General features: G+C 45.0%; 1 protein-coding gene across 1 annotated transcript in view; it reads left to right on the forward strand.

Annotated features, from left to right (window-relative positions):
- Nucleotides 1-1,009: 1,009 nt before the first annotated feature.
- The window catches only part of arpc2 (actin related protein 2/3 complex, subunit 2), a 43,586-nt gene continuing 22,421 nt past the window's right edge, over nt 1,010-22,174 (forward strand). Inside the window, exons 1-5 of the mRNA XM_060827780.1 lie at nt 1,010-1,157; nt 7,441-7,475; nt 12,288-12,400; nt 19,055-19,100; nt 21,053-21,239. Coding sequence (XP_060683763.1) covers nt 1,084-1,157; nt 7,441-7,475; nt 12,288-12,400; nt 19,055-19,100; nt 21,053-21,239 — 455 coding nt within the window. The 5' untranslated portion in view covers nt 1,010-1,083. The remainder of the gene's footprint in view (nt 1,158-7,440; nt 7,476-12,287; nt 12,401-19,054; nt 19,101-21,052; nt 21,240-22,174) is intronic.

Raw genomic sequence — 22,174 nt, forward strand, 5'->3', positions numbered from 1 at the left:
CTCTGAACATCAACATTTACAACTTATACCAAATCTTCTCTGCCATACAGCAGGCTGTTAAGAACAGCTGAACAGAATTTGATTTAGACTTCAGTGGATTTCATACATAACCATGGACTCAATTATAGACAAAATGCATTATGATTTCTGAATGCATACGTGGATATCTTCATCAAGTGACTTTTCTATTATACTGCAGTCATGTTATGATATTGTTTCTATAACCTTGAAAATTGTAACATATATAGTTATGTCTGGTGCTTCATAGCCACTATTTGATGTTTGCTGGAGCATAACTTCAGTTTTGGATACTAATTTGTCTTTAACAGCACACAAGAATGTGGTTTCAATCGTCTGGATGTTTTTCTGTTGTGGGAAGGATTCAGAAGCAGCAGTCTGAAGAGACCAAGAGCTTCCCTGAATGGAACCTAGTGTTAATATCTGCAGACATATATCTCTGGTTGCCTTCAGCATTGCAGCAATGAAGATGTTGAACAACTGGGAAGCGACAATCCATCCTACTTCATGCTGGTTTTTGCTGCAAAGGCACCGAATCAGTAATGACCCTCAAGATGTACATTTCCTTTACTCAATGCTTTGTTTTTTTTCATATTTCCCACCTTTCACCCCATCGCAAATCTATATTTTACCTCATTTCCCTCTTCCTCACTTGCTCTGCCTCTATGTTTGCTTAACAACTGTTACCCTCTAAGTCGCCCAGGTTCATATGCTAGTTCAGAGGCCTCAAGCTATTGCTCAAGTTTTTAAAGGCGTTGAGAATGCATCCATCAACTGAATGTTTAACTGATCTGTTTAATTTCGTACATCTCCCTCACTCCTCTGCCCACCTATCTCACCTCTGCAGAGATGACAATATTTCTCTGAAGGTTTTCAGGAAGCTGGAGAAATGGATGCAACAATGGTGGTGAGATATCCCAGGATGCCGCGGGGTAGTGAAAGGCCTCTATCCCGCGCTGAGCGGATGCGGAAGTGATTCTGCGGGTGTGTCCGGGCCTTGTTTCCGGTTGCTCTGGGTTGTGAGGAGAGGCCGAGAGTGAGCCCGGGTTCCCTGCCGCCGCCGCCATGATCCTGCTGGAGATTAACAACCGCATCGTGGAGGAGACCCTCAGCCTCAAGTTGGAGAATGCGCTCGCGGGGTACGGGCCCGGGAACTGTTTCTGTATCAGCGGGAGATCCCGGGTGCGGCCTGAGCCGGTCACCCAACCCCCTCCCCCACCATCGCCACCCGCCTCCCCTCCCCCACCATCGCCACCCGCCTCCCCTCCCCCACCATCGCCACCCCCCCATCACCACCTCCTCCCCTCCCCCCCCATCACCACCTCCTCCCCTCCCCCCCCCATCACCACCTCCTCCCCTCCCCCCCCCATCACCACCTCCTCCCCTCCCCCCCCCCCATCACCACCTCCTCCCCTCCCCCCCCCCCATCACCACCTCCTCCCCTCCCCCCCCATCACCACCTCCCCCCCCCATCACCACCTCCTCCCCTCCCCCCCCATCACCACCTCCTCCCCTCCCCCCCCATCACCACCTCCTCCCCCCCCCCGATCACCACCTCCTCCCCTCCCCCCCCATCACCACCTCCTCCCCTCCCCCCCATCACTTCCCCTTCCCCCCCCACCACCACCCCTTCCCCTCCCCCCCACCACCACCCCTTCCCCTCCCCCCCCCCACTACCACCCCTTCCCCCCCCCCCCCCCACCACCACCCCCTCCCCCCCCACCACCACCCCTTCTCCTCCGCCCCCCCTCCACCCCTCACCACCCCTTCCCCTCCCCCCCTTCCCCTCCCCCCCTTCCCCTCCCCCCCTTCCCCTCCCCCCCTTCCCCTCCCCCCCTTCCCCTCCCCTCCTTCCCCTCCCCCCCTCACCACCACCCCCTCCCCACCCCATCACCAACCCCTCCCCTCCCCCTACTGCCCTCGGCCCTCGCCCCCACCCCTCTGCTCACTGTTCACTACTCCCCCCATCCACCCCTCCACAGCCCCACCCAGTCTCTTTCTGCACTCCCCTCCCCCCCCCCCCAACCCCACCCAGCCTCTGCTTTGCTCTGTATCGTCCCTCAGCCATCCCATTTCCCCAGTAGAAGGTTGTTTGCCTGTGGCTGAGGTTGACCATTTGATCTCTGGTATCAGTGTTGCTTCTAGGATCTTGCAATGTACAGATTGCATAAATGCTTTGGCAATATTACTGTGTTCACCCCTGATTGTATCTGAAGGATATGGAGGCGCTGAGGTAGAAACCATCTGATGTCGAACTATACATCCTACCTGGTGTAGAATGGCTGAGTGATTGATTGAAAGGGACAAATGGCTGCCATGTACACCTGTATTCCTAATCAACACCTGATCCCTGCTCCACGTGTGGGGAATGATCAGGTGGATCACAGTGGCCCCATTGAGGTGGGTAGGTGAATGTTAGGCAGTATTACAGGGTCACGCTGCAATGCAGGCTCCAAGGGCATTGATCTTTTAATCACTTACAAATCCTGTACTCAGCACTGTGAAGCTCACCTAGTTGACCAGCTGCTCTGTAACAATAGGCTGTGTTAAATATGGGCTGATCCACCCTACTCCTTGGGTGCCTGTCTTGCCCAGGGCTACTCCATGGCCGCTCTCACCATGAGAATGAGAGTAAACTTATTCCTGTGAAAATGAAGGATAAGGATGGCATGATTCTGAAACTTTGGGTGACAAGAAAATTTGGAAGTTTAGTCAAGAAAGAAAAGGGAAGCATATGTAAGGTTTAGGAAACCGAAATGAGACAAGGCCCTTGAGAAATAAAGGAAGCAGAGAAGGATTTACACAAATTAGAAAGGTTAGAAGGAGCGATGAAATGTCCTTAGCCAGTAGTATTGAAGTGAATCCCAAGGCCTTTCATATGTATATTAAAAGCAAACGGCTATCTCTGGTCTGATTAAGCACAAAGGGAATTTATGCCCTTAATGTGTACTTAGCATCCGTGTCCACAAAGGAGAACATGGTGAGTCTCGGATGGAGTATTTTAATATTCCAGAGTCAGTCGATATTGAGGAGGGAGGTGCGGGTGTCATGAAAAATATGAAGACCCCAGGACCTGATGGGACCTATTTCAGGATAATGAAGCAGGGGAGGAAATTGCTGGGAACTTGACTGAGATCTTTGTATCTTTAGCCATAGCTGAGGTCCCAAAAGATGAGAGATTAGTCAGTGTTGTTCCTTTGTTTAGATAGGGCAACAGGCTAATCCAGAAAATTATAGGCCACTGAGCCTTGCATTAGCAGTAAGGAAATTATAGGAGAAGATTCTCAACAACAGGATTTACTTACATTTGACAAAGAATGGATTTATTAGAGATAGTCAGCATGGCTTTATGTGGGGGAGATCTTGTCTCACAAGCATGACTGGGTTTATTTTGAGGAAGTGACAGATGACTGAGGGTAGTGCAGTGAATGTTGCCTAATGGACTTTAATAAAGCATGGAACACTGCTCCAAAAGATTAAGTTGCATGGGATCATTGGTGAATTGGATACAAAATTGTCTGGGCCATAGGAGATGGAGGGTAATTGTGGAAGAGTATTTGTCTGACTGGAGGACTGTGACCAGTAGTGTTGCACAACGATCAGTGCTGACACCTCTGTTTATAATTTTATATGTAAATAATTGGATGAAAATATAGCTGTTTGGATCACTGACATGACAATTGGAGTTGTGGATAGTAAGGTTGTCAAAGGATACAGCAGGATATACTCCAGTTGGAAATTTGGTCAGAGAAATGACGGTTTAATTTGGACAAGTGAGGTGATGCATTTTGAGGTCAAATGCAACAGGAAATTCTACAGTAAATGGCATGACCCTGAGGAATGTTGACAAACAGAGGGATCTTGGGTTGCAAGTCCAGAGCCCTCTGAAACTGGCAGCACAGGTGGATAAGGTGGTAAAGGTGGTGTATGGCATGTTTGTCTTCATCGGTCAGGACATTGAGTATAAAGGTTGGCAAGACATGTTGCACCTGTATAAACCTTTAGTTAGCTCATGTTTGGAGTATTGTGTGTAGTTCTGGTCGCAATACAAGAAGGATGTGGAGTCTTTGGAGAGGGTTTACAAGATGTTGCCTGGATTGGAGTATATTAGCTGTAAGGAGAGGTTGGACAAACTTGAATTTTTTTTTGCTAGAACGTCAGAGGCTGAAGGATGGTCTGACAGAAGTATATAAAATTGAGAGACATGGATAGGGTGGTTAGTTGGAGTCTTTATTCCAGAGTGGAAATGTCAAATACCAGGGGCCTAAGGTTTAAGGCAGATGTACAAGATAATTTCTTTACACAGCGGGTGGTAGATGCCTGAAACACCATGCCAAGGGAAGTGGTAGAAGCAAATATTTTGTGAAGTTTGTGGCATTTAGGTAGAAGCAAGCAAGGAATACAGGAATATAGACCATGTGCTGGCAGATGGGTTTCGTTCAGAATGGCGTCATGGTTGGCGCAAATATAGGTGGTATGGTGGCTCAGTGGTTAACCTCAGTGCCAGGGATCTGGGTTTGATTCCAGCTTCGGGCGATTATCTGTGTGACATTTGCACATTCTCCCCTTGTCTGTGTGGGTTTCCTCCGGGTGCTCCGGTTTCCCCCCACAAATCAAAGGTTAGGTAAATTGGCCAAGCTAAATTGTCCGTAGTGTTCAGGGGTGTAGGGTTAGGTGCATTAATCTGGGTTAAATATAAAGTAATAAGGTAGAGTGGGTGGGAAACTCTTCAGACGCTCCGTGTGGGCTTGTTGGGCCGAAGGGCTTGTTTCCACACTGTAGGGATTCTATGATTCTATATGGTGGGCCTCTTCTGTGCTGTAGTATTCCAGGGAATATAAAGCATACTGTAAAAACTTTTATAAGTACATAAAAAGAAAAATATTAGTGAAGAAAAATATGAGAAGTATGATTGACAGCTAAGATTTTAGTTTTGAATTCACAGAAAAAACATTTCCCAGGAATGATAGGGAACCAAGGATCTAGTGAGGGGGAAATTTCAAAAAATACTGGATAAGTTAATACATCAGAACAGATAAAACTCCCTCGCCTGATAACCTACATGCCAGTGGCAGTAATGAATGTATTGGTTATCATCTTTGAAAATTCTACAGTACCAGCTGCTGGGAGTGTAGTAAATATAATTCCACTGTTTAGAAAAAGTGAGAAGGAGAATGCAGGGAAGTACCAACAGGTTAACTTAGAATCTACTCCATCTGATTCAATATCAGAACATGTTGAAAATATCAGCGGGATTGGACAACATCGTCATTGAATCTATCAAAGAATTCCCAGTGTGGAAGCAGCCATTTGGCATCTCACCCAGACTCTTTCCCCCGAAATGCCCCTAACATATCTGTCTCCACCCCTAACCTTGGTAGTGTGTTCCAGACTCCTACCACTCTCTGGAAAAACAACTTGCCTTTCCTTTGAATTTCTCCCCTCACCTTAAAGGTACATCCCCTAGTATTAGACATGTCAACTCTGGGGGAAAAGGGTTCCAAGCATCAACCCAATCTTTGCATCTCAAGTCTCCCTTCAGCCTTCGCTGTCCCAGAGAAAATAATCCAAGTTTTTCTAACCTTTCCTTACTGCTGATGTTCTCTAATCCAGGCAAACCACTTTTCCGTCATCTCCAAAGCAATGGATTTGGGAATGTTGATGCCCAAAATGATTTGGGTGCCCTGGTACACCGGTTACTGACAGGAAGCGAGCAGACATAGCAACCATTCAGGGTTATGTACAGGGACAAGGGCCTCTTACTGCAGCTATATAGGGCCTTTGTGAGACCACATCAGGAGTATTGTGTGCAGTTTGAACCTCCTTACTTAAAGATGCCATTAGCGGAAGTGCATCAGTAATTCAGTAGAGTGATTCTTGGGACAGTGGATTGGTGAATGAGAAGAGAATGTTTCCCTATCAGTGCAGCACTACTTTCAGTTGTCAGTCTGAATTATTTCTCATGAATCTGGAACAGGCTTGAACCTATGATGTTCTGATTCAGATCAGTAAGGAACCTTTTGTGCACTCCTCTTACCTGACATCTGGTACTGAGAGAGGATGTAATCTCTGTGCCCACACTGAACTGGTACTTGGCTCCCATGGGTAAGATAGCCAGGTGCCTGTGAAACTCATGGCCTGGTTGCAGCCAGTGTCTGGCATCGAAATAGGGGATGTAAATTGTACCGAATCTTACCAGCACAACTGAGCTGGTTTGAAGTACAAAACAGTTCGGAAATAAAGTGAATTGTTAGAAGTTGGGAGTTGAAACCATGTTGAATGTAGGCTGTTCACTGCTGAGAGTTAACTTGAGTTCCTGTTCTTCCGCTCAGTTCCTGTTATTGATTTTTTGCATGTTTGGTTTCCCCAGTCAGGAGAGGGTGAAGCAGTAAATGTCAAAACTGACTTTGCATTGCACTCCTGGGAAACCAGCTTGTTCTCCCCACACTATTGTTCTGTTTTTAATTTCCTTAATAAAGGCTACTCGCTAACAGCAGCACAGGGAACTGAGTGTCTGATCACACCACACTGAGGGTCTGGTCTCTATTGGATTTGAGCCCTGTGCTAGGTTGCTGGGGATGATCTGAAAATCGCATTGTGTGTGGGGGCATGGGGGTGAAGGCAGAATTAAGCTTTGGGCGCTCAAAGCAAGACAGATCAGCAAACCTCTTTCCAATCTCTTCCATTAGGCAGAAGATAAAAAGCTTAAATACATATATCAATAAGTTCAAAAATAGTGTCTTCTATTAGACTTCTGAACAAAACACTCCAGTTTCAAATCTAACGTTGATCTTGCTTCTTGTGGACCTTCTCTGCAGCCACAGCTTTGTATTCCTCACTCTGTTCAATCCCCCTGTGATCTTTGTATGGTATGACCTGCCTGCAACGCAAAACTTTTCACTGTACTTAGGTACGTGTGACAACAATAAATCATACCAAACCACTGGTGAGAGGCTAGAGTTGTCTGTGTGGGGTGAACACACAGGGTTGAGTTATGGATAAGAATCAGTGAGTCAGACAGTCAAATGGCCCCAAGTTTCAACCCCAGGAGAAGGAAATGTGTGTAGAATGAGAGATTTGAATCTTGTTGGAGAGGTACACGCACACAGCTGCATTAATCCTTTGTGTAAATTTGCATTGGTAATAAGGCAATACATGGGATCATTGTTTCAGATAACAGAGAAGTCACGTCATGTGGGCAGGTGCACACAGCAAGGTGCAAATAATCTCCTTTTGCTGCATCAGTTTCGGGAGAGACATTGTTCAGACCCTGAGAACACAGTCAAATAATGCACAGACCTTCCTAGTGAGAAGGACTGTTAGAGGTGGGGACTACAGTTGATTGAAATTACAATTTTAGTTATGTGGGTGTATATTGCTGTTTAAAATTCCTGTCTGAGCTAATACTTTCTTTCTCTGCAGGAACAAACCAGACACAGTGGAAGTGACATTTGCGGGTAAGCTCTGGCCTGGCTATCTCTCCGCTGATATCACTGCTATGGTAGCAGCTTGGTGTGAGGGTCCGCATGTCGGTTCAGTGTAGGTTGCTTCTGCCTTGACGTGTTTTGAGTCCTAACAGCACAAGAGGAAACCATCAAGTCCATGCCAGCTCTCTGTAGAGCAATCCATTCAGTCCAATTCACCCTGTCTATCCCAGTAGGCTGGGAGAGTTTATTTTCTTAAGTGCCCATCCTGTCTCCTTTTGAAATCATTCATCGTCTCTGCTTCCACTTCGTCATGGGCAGAGAGTGTTTCAGGATATTGCTACTCATCATCATCCTCCTCACAACCTGTATGTCTCACCCAAAAGCCTTGAACTCTGCCATCATCCAATGGGACCGCCATTGCTTTTCTTTGACTCATCTATTCCTTCACAACCTGATACAGCTTTGATCAAACCTCCTGTCCAGCTCCTCTACTCCAGGGAAAGCAGCCCAGTTTCTCCAGTCCCACCTTGTAGCTAAACTGAAGCACTTTAGTTAGTGTCCTCTGCACCCTTTAGAATCTCACGAATGCTTTACAAATGTTCAACACAGCCTCCCTACTACTTGTACATGATGCCTCTGTATATGAAACATAACATTCCAGATGTGAATAGGAGTGAATCAAAGAAGAACAAAGAAAGTTTACAGCCCAGGGACAAGCCCTTCACCCCACCAAGCCTGAGCCAATCCAAATCTACTGTCTAAACCTGTCACCCTCCCATTCACCCACTCGTGCCTGCCTGCTATTTGTTGTATTTTACCCACCCCATCCCCATAACCCTGTTTGCCATCTCCAGGAATTTATCAATCTTTAACTTTTAAAAATGCTCAAAATCTGAGCTTCTATAGCCCTCTAGGGTACAGAATCCCAAGGGTTTGCAACAAAACCATTTTTATCTTGTATATCCTTTGTTTTTAGATTATGGTGACTAGTTCTAGGCTCCCAAACCAGGGGAAAGCATCTTACCTTCATCTGCCCTGTCTATCCCTTTTACATATTTTGGAAGTTTCAATGAGACCAACCCTCATTCTTCAAAACTTTTTAGGGAGTACAGGTCCATGCTTGCTGCCCAATCCCTACTACTGATGTCACGCTGACAGGTAAAGTCATAGAATCAGGATAGTAGTTCCTGGTTTTCCTTCCCTCACTCAATTAAATAGCATTTGCTGGCTTCCAATCTGCTGGAATCATTGATTATCTTCTAAAATTCCATTGATTCTGTAATTGATTATCTCTATGACCACCTCCTTCAACATTCTGGAATATAGATGTGGGATTTATCAACTTTCAACCCCATTATTATCTCCAGTGAAACATTTATTCCTAATTAAAATTGGCTTCATCTCCAAATTATCTCTCACTACTTAGAATTCTAGTTCCAGAAGATGTCTTGTATCTTGCTCAATGAAAACAGTCAAGTCCTCACCTTCAGGTGGCACGGTGCCTCAGTGGTTAGTACTGCTGCCTCACAGTTGCTGGGACTTGATTCAGTTCCACCCTTGGGTGTCTGTCTCTGCAGAGTTTGCACATTCTCCCAATGTCTGCACGGTTTTCCTCGCATAGTTCAAAGATATGCACGTTAGGTGGGGATTGGTCAAGCTAAATTGCCCCATCGTGTCCTGGGATGTGTAGGTTAGGTGGGTTAGCCGAGGTTACGGGAATGAGGTGCAATGGGTGGGATGCTATCCAGAGGGTCAGTGCGGTCTCGGGCTGAATGGCCTTCTGCCACACTGTGGAGGGATTCTGTGGTCTCTATCAGGGCGGCACGGTGGCTCAGTGGTTAGCACTGCTGCCTCACAGCACCAGGGTCCCAGGTTCGATTCCAGCCTCGGGCGACTCTGTGTGGAGTTTGCACATTCTCCCAGTGTCTGCCTGGGTTTCCTCCGGGTGCTCCGGTTTCCTCCCACAGTCCAAAAATGTGCAGACCATGCTGAATTGCCCATAGCATTAGGTGCATTAGTCAGAGGGAAATGAATGTGGGTGGGTTACTCTTCGGAGGGTCGGTATGGACTAGTTGGGCTGAAGGGCCTGTGCCCACACTGTAGGGAATCTAATATTTCTATTTCCACATTATAAATTCTCCTGATCTGCCTGCAATGGACCCACATGTATTTGAGCCAAAGATTTGATTTTGACATACCTATAGAAGCTTTCACCATCCATTTTTGTTATTTTTGAGATTACATTTATATTCTATTCTCCCATCAGTTTCTTGGCCTTCCTTTGTGTTTATTAAAGCCTCCTAATCTTCCAATTTACTGTTGTTTCTAGCAACTTTTTAGGCTATTTCTTTTAATCTTCTACAGTCCTGACATCCTTTGTTGGCAAAGCTTGAGTAACATTTATTGAATGTTTGCATCGTGTGACGAATTGTATACTTGCTGTCAGTCATGTACTGTTTTGTTAAGGACTGTCCATTGTCATGTCTTAAATCATCTCCCCATTCCACATCAGCCAGTTTGTGCCTCATCTTCATAATTGTCCTTATTCACATTTAACATCCTTGCTTTAGATTAAACGACTTCATTTTAATGTACATAATGTAAAATTCTGCCACATTGCGGTCACTCATCGCCCAGAGTTCCTTTGCAACACGGTTGTTAACTCACCCATTTTTGTTACAGAAAACTAGATTTTTTGAGAAGGTTGAGATAGAAAACTAAATCTAAAATGGCCTGCCCTTCAGTCGACTCCTCGACATCTGCTGTAGCAAATCTTGAACACACTCCAGAAACTCCTTCTCCGCAGCTTTGGTGCTCAATTTGTTTACCCAGTCTATGTTCAGATTGAAGTCACTCACGATAACTCTCGTGATACATACGTCTCTCATCCCCTGGTTCATACTGTGCCCCACCCCATTGCTACAATGTGGCTTAGAAATAACCTCAGCCAATGTCTGCTGCCTCTTTAATGTTCCCTAATTTCACCCAGGCAGATTCCATTCATTGTTCTTCTGATCTGGGATCCTCCCTTATTCATGTACTGATCCCATTCCTTATTAGTACAGCACCACCTTACTGTTCTTCCTAAACATTGAATGTGGAGTTCCCAGTCCTGTCATGGTGCAGCCATGTTTCTGTAATTGGATCATAACTATGTAACTCCAGTTATATCTTCACACCATATGCTTGTTGAGAATACTGTATGCTTTCAGGTAGAGTGCCCTTTAACTTTTTCTCTTTTTGACATTGTTCTACTTTCGAAGCATACTTGATGCTCATATTTGTTTCTCCTGTCTTCTAGTCTTCCTGGTATTTTGCCATAGAATCACAGTATTTTACAGGACAGAAGGATGCGATTTGGCCCATGATGTCTATACCAGCTCTCGAAACAGCTGCCCATTCTAGTCCAACCCTATCTCCATCATCCTCTGACTTCATCCCTTTCAAATATGTCTCCAGCTGTTTTTTGAAACCTCCTATGAATCCATCCCCTCCGCTCTCCCAAGTAACGCATTCCAAATCCTAACAACTGAGTAAAGAAGTTTCACCCCATCTTACTCTTAGATCTCACACTGACCATTCTGAAATTGTGACCACTAGTTCCTGACATACCAACTAATAAAAACAGAATATCCTTCTTTACCCTGTCAAAATTGTTCTTCATTTTGAACACCTCAATAAGGTCACTTCTTAATCTTCTCTGCTCCAAGGAGAATAAGCCCAATCTTTTTCCTCTTTCTTTGCATCTAAATTCCCTCATTCCTCGTATCTTTCTCGTGAATCTACTTTGCACACTGTCCAGGTTTTTAACATCCTTCCTTAAGTAAGGTGCTCAAAACTGAACACTATTCCAAATGTGGTCTGACCAGTGATTTGTAGAGGTGTAGCATTACTTCCTTGCTTTCATTCTCTCAGCCTCCATCTTTAAACTCAAGGATCCTATAAACCTTCTTTTCAATTTCCTGTTACCAACTATTTTTTGCAGTTTGGATTACCCCCAGGTTCCCATCTCTCTTCCCTGACAAACTAGTTTAAACCCACCTCAACAGTAAGAGCAAGTCTCCCTGCGAGGATATCAGTCCCAGTCCTCTAGCCTGTCCAGCTGGTCTGCACCAGAATCTGTCCCAATTCCTTGTAAATCTGTTGGTCTTTCTACACCAGTTCTTCAGCCATGTATTCAATCAATCGATCCTCCTGTCCTATACAAGGTCACATACAACACTGAGTGTAATCCAGAGATTGCTATTTTTGAGATCCTGCTTTGTACTTCTCCTCTAAGTGCCTGAAATCTGCCTTCAGGATCTCCTGCCTCTTCCCACTGATGTTGATGATAAGAATGTAGACTCTGACTTATGGCTGATCTCTCTCTTGTTCCCCCCAGAAGGGTTTCCTGCAGCTACTCTGTTACATCCTTGATGTTTCATCCTGGCGTCACATTTAATGTATAGATCTGCTAATAGCTGTCGGTGTATTTTGTAGCTCCAGGTGTGTCAGTTGCTGGCTCTATAAGCTGACCGTGTCATGCTTATGCTGTACAGTGCTCTGGTTTCTGCTCCGTGTCGAATCTGAAGGGCGGGGAGGAGCACATTACATTTCCTGAGCTCCCCAATTAATCCCAATGTAATGTCAGCTACATCCTAAGATGATACCATAATGTCCAAGTGGAAGATGCTGGTTTATGTCTTTGTCTGTCTCTAACTCCCATGTCTGGCACACCATTTGTGTGGTTTGGAGAGATAGGGTGATTTTCTTTTCGGAGGGGTCTTGGGGGGGTGTTAACTGAGCACCAATATGCGTCAAGGTTCCTTTTGAAGGTTTTCCTGCATTTCTATTTTGCTCCAGATTTTGATGGCGTCCTTTATCACATTTCCAACCCAAACGGGGACAAGACCAAAGTGATGGTCAGCATTGCCCTAAAGTTCTACAAAGAGCTGCAGGACCATGGAGCAGATGAGGTAAGTTGTAACCAAGTTGGCTGGAAGGTTTTCACTCTCAAATATTAACATCTTGCATTAATGGATAGCCTTTTAAATTCATGAGGTATCCCATAGCACTTCATGGAAGTTCACTGGGGGGGAAAGAAATGACATTATATTTACATGAGAAAATATTAGGTCCAGTGATCAAAATGTTTATAGCTAGCCTTAAAGATGAAAAGAGAGATAGAGATGTTGAGGATGAAGGGAGCTGTAGATAGTGGAAATTAAACATCAGATGTACTGACATTGGCAGAGATCTCAGAAGCCTGCAGGATTTTACTGATTGAAAGCATACGGCCATGGAAGGATTGAATGTGAAGATGAGATGCTGTTAGTATGGGTCGTTTGGGAGCAAGTGTGTGGAGTTGTCTATCTCTCCACCCCTAGGATTTCCAGCATTTCCTATCTTAGTTTTATTATCATAACACTCAAAAATCCTTCAGAAATATTTTGCATGATGAATTATCTCTGGTCTTCAATGATGGTTGCAGGTAAGATAAGTAATTCTTCATCGATCTGACCCTATGCAGAGTGAGCTCGCCACTCTATCAGATGTCACTTCATCTAATTAACCTGTGTTTTTACACGAAACTTAAGTGATCAAAACCTTGGCAGATGGGATTGCAACATTTGCACATTAGCAGGAAGAATAGAAAAATTGAATATTACTTAAATGGCAAAAAGATGCAGCAAAGGGTGAGTTGCGGTTCCTTGTGCTTGAATTACATAAAAGCTAGCATCCAAGTTCAGAGGGTAGTAGGGAAAGCAACTTGGCTGTTGGATTTTACATCCGAGATTAAGTAGGGAAGTCTTGCTAAAATTAAAAGATACAAGTCAAACCACTGCTAGGTTAATTCCAGGTATGGAGGGATTTTCACGTGAGGAGGGGTTGAGTCATTTAGACTGATACTCATTGGAATTTAGAAAAATGAGATGTGACCTTATTGAAATGTGTAAGATTATAAGGGACTTGACATGTTAGATATGAAGAGGTTGTTTCCTTGTGCGAATGTCTAGGATTGAGTGCATAATCTCAGATTAAGGGTCACCCCATTTAAAACAGCAATCTGCAGGAATTTGGTCTGGACGCTGTCAATCTATCAAATACTTTATCACAAAGAGCTCAGACTGTTGAATGCTGGGATGGACAAATCAATAAGCAAGTCAAGGGTTAGGCGATAAGGGAGGAAAGTGGAGTTGAAGATTATCGGAACAGCCATGATCTCATTGATTGGCAGAGCTGAGCTGATGGGCTGAACAGCTGCTCCTAGAACTTATGCTCTGATGGTATCCAGGCCAGAGACCGTGTGAAGGTGGATGAGCACAGTGAGTCATTCTGATCTTACCTCAACCTGCCTCCACTATCCTTTCAAAGCACAGCTGATTGGATAGCTCTTTCAAAGAAGCAAACACAATGCTGGAGAAACTCACAAGTCTGGCAGCATCTGCAGAGAAAGAAATAGAGGTAATATTTCTGTAGAAGAGTTATACCAGACTCTGAACGTTAACTTAGTTTCTTTCCCTGCACATGCTGCCAGACCTGCTGAGTTTTTGGCATTTTGTTTTAGGTTTCCAGCATCTGCAGTATCTTAGCTTTATTCGAGCTCTTTGAAAGAATCTTCAGAAAGATGATGGGCCAAATGGTGTCTCCACCCTGGTGTGAAATTTGAGATATTCCCTTTCTGGGGACAACCTGAGTTTGAAGCTTCAGGGAAAACAAATTCTATGATTCATCCGCTGCAACGTGCCCAGTGAGAGAGGTGACTGGGGAATTGGTTGATTGTGAAAGCAGGAATGAAGGAGGTCAGGCTCATTGAATAAGGTTACAGAGGAGAAGGATTGAATTTATTTGGAAGTAGAAAACCAGTTTCTTGAACTGTTCTTATTCCCAGATAGTTGGATGAATGAGAATGTTAATAGAAGATAGGACATTGCAGCGCAGTACAGGCCCTTCGGCCCTCGATGTTGCACCGACCTGTCATACCAATCTGAAGCCCATCTAACCTACACTATTCCATGTACGTCCATATGCTTGTCCAATGACGACTTAAGTGTATTTAAAGTTGGCGAATCTACTACCATTGCAGGCAAAGCATTCCACACCCTTACTACTGTCTGAGTAAAGAAACTCCCTCTGACATCTGTCCTATATCTATTACCCCTCAATTTAAAGCTATGCCCCCTCGTGCTCGCCGTCACCATACTTCGAAAACCAAGAACTTGTTAAACCAGTCTTGGGAGTAGAGCACAAGATTATTTTCCTTACCTCAGCTCCATTGTTGAGCACCCTAGCGTTCCTAGTTTCTGCTGACCTGTATCAGCTCACTCTCTGACCATGGGGGGGGGTATCATGGATGGTCATAAAAACCCCAGTGGCTCACTGATGACTTTAGGCATGGAAATTTGCCACACCTACAGCAACTCTTGATTACACTGTGAAGGGGTTTGACTCATAACCATAATATCAAAACACTGCCAGCAGTTTGAGAAGGCAGCACCTCACCGCCATCTTGGGCAGCAAGAGGTAGCTAACAAATACTGACTTCGCCAGTGACAACAATATCCCGAGAGTGGGACTTTAAAAATAAAACCTTGGGAATGAATTTGGAACTTTGCTTCTGCATTAAACATCGTTGTTATCTTGTCCATGAGCTGACTGAGCAAGTTATGCCACAGACCATGTGAAGCTCTTTGGCTACTTTCACTTAAATTGTAAATTTAAAACCCTGAGCTCCCTCCCTGATGATTTCCTGTCAACGGTTTTGATTCTCATTCGAGTGCAGCAAAAGGTGAAGTTGTTAACTGATGATCTGTGGTGAACATCCTCCGACAGTAATGTAGCAAGAACCATAGGTCACAGGGTTCCCTCCGATCTATCAGGGGCTGGATGAAAGCTTCCCTGGCAATGCTGGTTACATTTTGAGAGAAATGGATATTTGATTGATATTAATACTTGAGAAGATCAAACTAGTATAACTTCCAGTTCAGCTGGTTTCTAAGAAGATCCTGTCTCAAGCCTGTCCTAGCCTCCCTACACCTATTTTTTTTTTAGTGGCTGCTAAATTCCCTCCTTTCTCACCCTGTTCTCTCCGGTTCACTGCCCATTCTAATATTCTGTGCAGTGTTGTAGAGAATTAATTAACTGATCAACTGATGAGAAGAGATTTTTGCATTGATCCTACCTTGACTCAACTTGCAATCACCCTACCCCCAAAAATGTCCTCTCCATTGCTCCAACCCAGCAGTAGCCACATACTGCACAGGGTTTGGGTGGATGAGGGATAGTGATGTTGGGAGATGAGGTTTGTGGAAGGCAGGATTCTGCCTGCATGGCTGTGTTGGGAACTCTGTGGGTGTGCAGTTAACTATAAAGTGTAGTCTGTGGTTAGAACCAGCCTTCATCTAAGCAAAGAGCACACCCGAACTAATCCTTTTATGGTATTTCATTCTGCTGTTTGTAAGACAGGAAGTTGTGACTCAGTTCCTAAATCAGCTTCTGCAGTGAGGTTTTTACCTTGTTCTGCAGAGTCACCACCCACTCCAGTCCACAATGTATGAGCAAAAAGTATCCATGTTCTGCTTTAATAATTTTATCTTCTGAACTTTGAGTTTTATCAGGATGAGAGAGATTCGATTTCTCAAAGTAGATTAAATGCATTTCCCAAGTCAGGTTAAGTACACAGTAAAACATCTCCTGTTTCAAACTGAAACTATAATGCACTCTAAACTATCCCCCAGGACAGGGACAGCACAGGGTTAGATACAGAGTAAAGCTCTCTACACTGTCCCCCATCAGCACAGGGTAAAATGCTCTCTGCACAGTTTTTTTGTATTATTTTGTGGTATGTGAACATAGCTGGCTAAGTCAGCATTTATTGCCTATTTTGAATTTCAGTTCAGAACTTTGACCCAGCAACCCTGAAGGATAGGGCTGTATCTCCAAGTCAGGGTGGTAATGCCTTGGAGAGGAATTTGCAGGAGGTGGTGTTCACATAAATCTGCTGCTTCTGTCCTTTCTAGATGGAAATGGTATTGGGCATGGAGTCATAGAGTGATTGAGATATACAGCATAGAAACAGTTCCTTCGATCCAACTCATCCATGCCAACCGGATATCCTAAATAAATGTGCAGAGGAACCTCGATTATCTGAAGAAGATGGGCGGGCACTATTTCATTCTGATAATTGATTATTCAGTGAATTGATTCAATGCTTTTCCTCTGGGATTCAGAGTTGACTGTTAAGTCTGCTCCCTATTCAGGAGACCAGGCAGCAGCAGCACAGTGCACGAGCCCCCACACTCCCATCCCCGTCCAACACGACCCTCGCGGCTGCCTCCCAACCCTGTCTAACACTGCCCCCAACCCATCCAACACCACCCCAACCTGACCCTGCCCTACCCCCCAACACCACCCCCTTCCACCCCCCATCCCCATCCAACACTGCCCTCCTTCCCCCCCCCCCCCCCAACGCCGTCCGACACTGCCCCCCTTCTCCCCCTCCCCCCCCCCCCCCCCCCCCCATACCGTCCAGGGCTCCCCCCTTCTCCACACACCCCCCAAATGTTCTGCAGCCCTGTCCCCTTCTCTTCTCCCCTGCCCCCCCCCCAACCCTGTCCAGCACTGCCCCCTCTCCTCCTCTCCATCAAACCATGCCCCCCCCCCCCCGGGATCCCCGTCCAACACTGACCCCACCTGCCCTCACTCTGGGGCAACTGGACGACAACAACAAAACTGCCGGGGGTGGGGTGTGTGGACAGAGAGGGGGGAGGGTATCTCCCCAAATACCATATGCACGTGTACACACAGTCTCGCGCAACGTTTTGACAGGTTCACCTTTATCCTGCACAAGGCAATATTGGAGAGATTATCTGGGGAAGGGGGATTTAGGATACATGCCTGTGTACAAGTCCAGGTAAATTGCAGGGGGGTGGAGGTGGGGGAGATCAGCCATTTGGAGATGGTGCCTGGGCTTCAATCAGTCCGGGACAGTTCTCGGCAGCATTTCAATAAGCAAAGTTGACTTTTAATCACTGTAATCAAATACACTATCAGTGTTGGAAGCATGTCTTTGATGTAATGTTTCTATCGGGATCTCGATCTCCTCCGAATAATCCAGATATTCAGATAATCAAGGTTCCTCTGTAGTCCCATTTACCAGCATTTGGGCTATATCCCTATAAACACTTCCTTTTTCATATACCTATCCAGATGCTGTTTAAATGCTGTAATTGTACCAGCCTCCGCTGCTTCCTGTGGCAGCTCTTTCCATACATGCACCACACGCTGCATGAAAAAGTTGTTCCTTAGATCCCTTTTAACTCTTCCCCTCTTACCTTAAATCTATGCCCTCTAGTTTTGGATCCCCCAACTCGGATAAAAGACCTTGTCTTGGAAGATGTAAGTGCAACACATCTTGTAGATGGTGTCCACTGCTGCTGTGTTTGTAGATGATGAAAGAAACAAATGTTGAAGGTGTGGCTGGGATACCAGGCAAGTATTCCATCACACTCCTGACCTGTGCCTTGTAGATGATGGGCAGCATTTGAGGAGCTAGGTAGTTGCTTGCTGTCCTCTGCACTTGTAACCTGAGTATTTATATTAAGTTCAGTTCCATTCATTGTCAGTAATAATCCCAGGAAGTTGAAACAGCAGATTCAGTGATGATAATGCCAAGGGAGGATGATTTGATCCTTTTCTGTAGGAAATAATAATTGCTCAGCACTTGGCATTCATATTGCTTGCCATTTGTCACCGAAGAAAGCTGAAAATGTGTTGCTGGTTAAAGCACAGCAGGTTAGGCAGCACCCAAGGAATAGGAAATTCGACGTTTCGGGCATAAGCCCTTCATTCATTCCTGATGAAGGGCTTATGCCCGAAACGTCGAATTTCCTATTCCTTGGGTGCTGCCTAACCTGCTGTGCTTTAACCAGCAACACATTTTCAGCTGTGATCTCCAGCATCTGCAGACCTCATTTTTTACCCCCATTTGTCACTGAAACCTGGATGCTTTTCTGCATTCTTCACTGAACCAGGGTTAGAGAAAGTTAAGGGGACATTAGGTTACTGTTTATGGGGGTTGATCTCATTTCTGCAGATAGACCGTGGAGGCCTTATGGATGTGATTCCCAGTTTTGAGTTCCTGGATCTATTTGAAATTTGTCCCATTTAGCTTTGTGCTACATAGCATGACAGGGCCTTATCTCCACAATAATTGTTGAATGGTAACTCTCATCAGTACTGCCGTGGACAGATATATCTGAAGCCAGTAGGTAGGTGAGGATGGAGTCGGGTAGTTTTCTCTTGTTGCTCCTTGACAATTTCCAAGGACAGATTCAGCACAGGCTCGATACAGCGTTAATCTCCCTGTACAGTGTCCCTAACAAGTATTTGTGGGGTGCTTACAATGTAGTTTGAAGTAAAGATCTCTAATCTTTACAAACCCTCAGGATTGAAAGGAACTGAATAGTGGTAAAATGGATGTGTTGATAAATGAAAGTTTTTTTTAGCATTTTACTTGGAGTACTGGGCTGAGTAACAAGTTTGCCAGACTCCTCTATTAAATTAGGGAGCTTAATGAAGGAACTTGCTTCTCTCTCATGTTAACTGTCTGCTGTGGTCTGTCTTTGCAGTTACTGAAGAGAGTTTATGGCTCTTACCTCGTGGCTCCTGAAGATGGTAAAGTATTCTAACTGTTCTCCGTTGTATCAAATGAATGACTGGTCTGTACAGACTGGGATTTATTGATGTCTGCCATTGAATCTGAAATATGAGCGGCCACATTGACCAGGCTTCCTATTCCCACTCATTGGCTGGTTATAACTGTTATAGTTAGACATTACTGAGTGAAGTCAGGATTAGGCTGATTTGGAATTGAGCTCTAATTATCTGTCACTGTCCCACCTCGTCTCCTGCAGGCTCCTGTGTGAGGTGATAAATGGTCACCTTTTGTTTGATTGTGAGGAGAGTGGGGAATAATCAGTGAGGAGTGTAAATGTATGGGGAAAAGCTGCTGACCCTCTGACTGTAAATTGTCCTGAGTGAATTCAAATTCTCATTGTCACAGTACAATTTGAGCTGGCGTTGTATATGATGGTGCAGTCATAGCATCATTACACTGTTGTGTTTGGGAAGGTGTTTCCTAACCCGAAAATGTCAAATAAGTAGATAGTCCAAAGCTGTATGCTTAGCTGCTGCTGTTTTGTATCCTGTTTGTGCAGCGGGTGTGGGGCTGGTTTAATCACTGCTATGGAATAAAGAATAGTTTTCAATGACAACTATTCTAATATTGATACATCTCATTTTACATTGGGCACTTGTCATTCTGAGAACATCTGCTTGCTGGGAGTAAAGGCAAAACAAAACTGCTTCCCCATTTCTCTACATCGTCTTTGATCAGCCCGAGGCTGGTTATTCAATTGTAGATGCTTAGGCCAGCATTAGGAAAACTCTATTCCATTTGCTGTATGAGGTACTGATCTCTCTGATTCCCTGATGCACACAGGGCTATGGTAAGCCATACGCTGGAGTCCATGGGTGTAACTGCTCAGATCCGGTTAGTATTGTATGTCCACACCCCCTCGGAACCAAATTAAATCACCCAAACACAACCCAGTGTAGTTGGAAGCTGGGTGGGATGATCACTCGGTGGTTTGTTCTGGATTAGGCCACAATCAGATTGCAGCAGGAGGGACACAATCGAGGAACCTCGCCCAGCAGGGTCACCTGATTACGTAGCATCGTCCGAGCACCCTATGGCTGTTAACAAGTGTCTGTAAGAGCTGCTGGACTCTATGTATGAATTTGTGTGACGCGCTGCAATTTGCATAACATCAAAAACATTTCTTCTGTTTCCCAATTGTTGGTTGGATCTTGATTCATTTGACTATCCCCATGTCAATATGAGCTTGTTGCACCAAAAGTCAAATATCAGACACTGTGGCACAATTGCCGGGGAGGTGGGGGGGGGGTGGGGTTGTAGTTGGGACAGCGGGTCAGCGAGAGGGACACAAGTGTCACAGAGGGGGCAGTGGGGTCCTGCTGTCACAGGAGCAAGGCGACGAGGGAATTCTCATGCCAAGACTAATAGAAAAAGTAAAGAGACTTACTTTGGAAACTGAAGTATCTGAAATGATGGAGGCATATGGGGAAACTGGGTCTAGAAATTACTACTAAGACCAGAAAGAAAGGTCAAATAAAGCATGATAGACGGGAGATGCTAATACTACATTTGCTTAGGTTGGACCTCACATAGAGTCCTGCCAACTGTTCCGGTCTCTATGTAATATAAAAGAGGCACTGAGGAAAGTCCAAAGAATAATTTGCAGCAATGATACCAAGTAGATATCATGGGAGGGTGGCCCTCTTTAGCTCATGCAGAGGATGATGACAATGTGCAGATCACTATCAGAGTGGTTCAGATGAATGGAGAAATTACTTTTAACGGGAAATTGGAAAGGAGCATGTGGGATAGAGGAATGGGGCTCAGTGAGGAAGTGGGAGAGGACTGCAGTATAAATACTGGCATGACCCTGGTGGACTATTTCAGCATCTGACCCAGTGCTGCAGAATGGAATGATCTTAGCTCTTGAATTTGGGCCGTACTAAGGACCACCTTTTGTCTTTTTCAGGGTACAATGTATCTCTGCTGTTTGATCTGGAAAATATTCCAGCCAACAAAGATGAATTGGTGCACCAGGCTGGCATGCTGAAAAGAAATTGCTTCGCCTCTGTTTTTGAGAAGTACTTCAACTTTCAGGCGGAAGGCAAGGAAGGAGAGAAACGCGCGCTGATCCACTACCGTGATGACGAGACCATGTGAGTGTCCAGCAGATGTGGTCTCTGCTTTTAGCAAGATTCATTTTAGTGTCTGCCTGTCGGTCACTGGAAATTTTGGTAACCTCCCTTGCTTCAAGCTCTTACCACCTTCTGTAAATTTCTCGTTGTAAACTCTATTGGGTTTTCAGATCGAGCACAAGAAGTCTTTCTGCTAGTGACCTAATGTAGTGACTTTGGAATCCAATCTAAGGGTGGTGGGGGGAGGGGGCGGGGGGTGTAAGAAGCTGCTTGCTTATCCACCTTTTCCATACCCCTCAGTCAGGTCCCCCTTTGCCTTCATCTTTCTAATGAAAATAATCCTAACTTGCTCAACCTCTCTTCATAGCTGGCAGTCTCCTCTTCAGGCAACATCTTGGTGAACCTCCTCGGCACCATCTCCAAAGCATCCACGTCCTTTTGGTAATGTGGTAACCAGAACTGTACACTGTATTCTAAATGTAGCCAAATCAAAGTCCTATACCATTGTAGCATGACCTGCCAACTCTTGTATTCAATACCCTGTCTGATAAAGGAAAGCATGCTATATGCCACCTTGACCACTCTGTACCATCAATTTTCCCCAGGACTTTTCTATTTACTGTCTCATTCACTCTTGAATTGGATCTTCCAAAATGCATTTGTATTTGCCTGGGTTGAAGTCCATCTGCCATTTCTCTGCCCAGCTCTCCAGTCTATCTATATTCTACTGTATTCTCTGACAGTCCCCTTCACTATCTGCTACTCCACTAATCTTAGTGTCATCTGCAAACTTGCAAATCAGACCACCTATACCTTCCTCCAGATCATTTATGGTATCACAAACAGCAGTGGTCCCAGCATGGATCCCTATGGAATACTGCTGGTCACAGTTCTCCATTTTGATAAAGCTTACTTCCACTACTACTGTCTCCTGTTGACAAGCCAGTTTCCTATCC

This window comes from Hemiscyllium ocellatum, chromosome 7, assembly GCF_020745735.1.
Source record: "Hemiscyllium ocellatum isolate sHemOce1 chromosome 7, sHemOce1.pat.X.cur, whole genome shotgun sequence".
NCBI lineage: Eukaryota > Metazoa > Chordata > Chondrichthyes > Orectolobiformes > Hemiscylliidae > Hemiscyllium > Hemiscyllium ocellatum.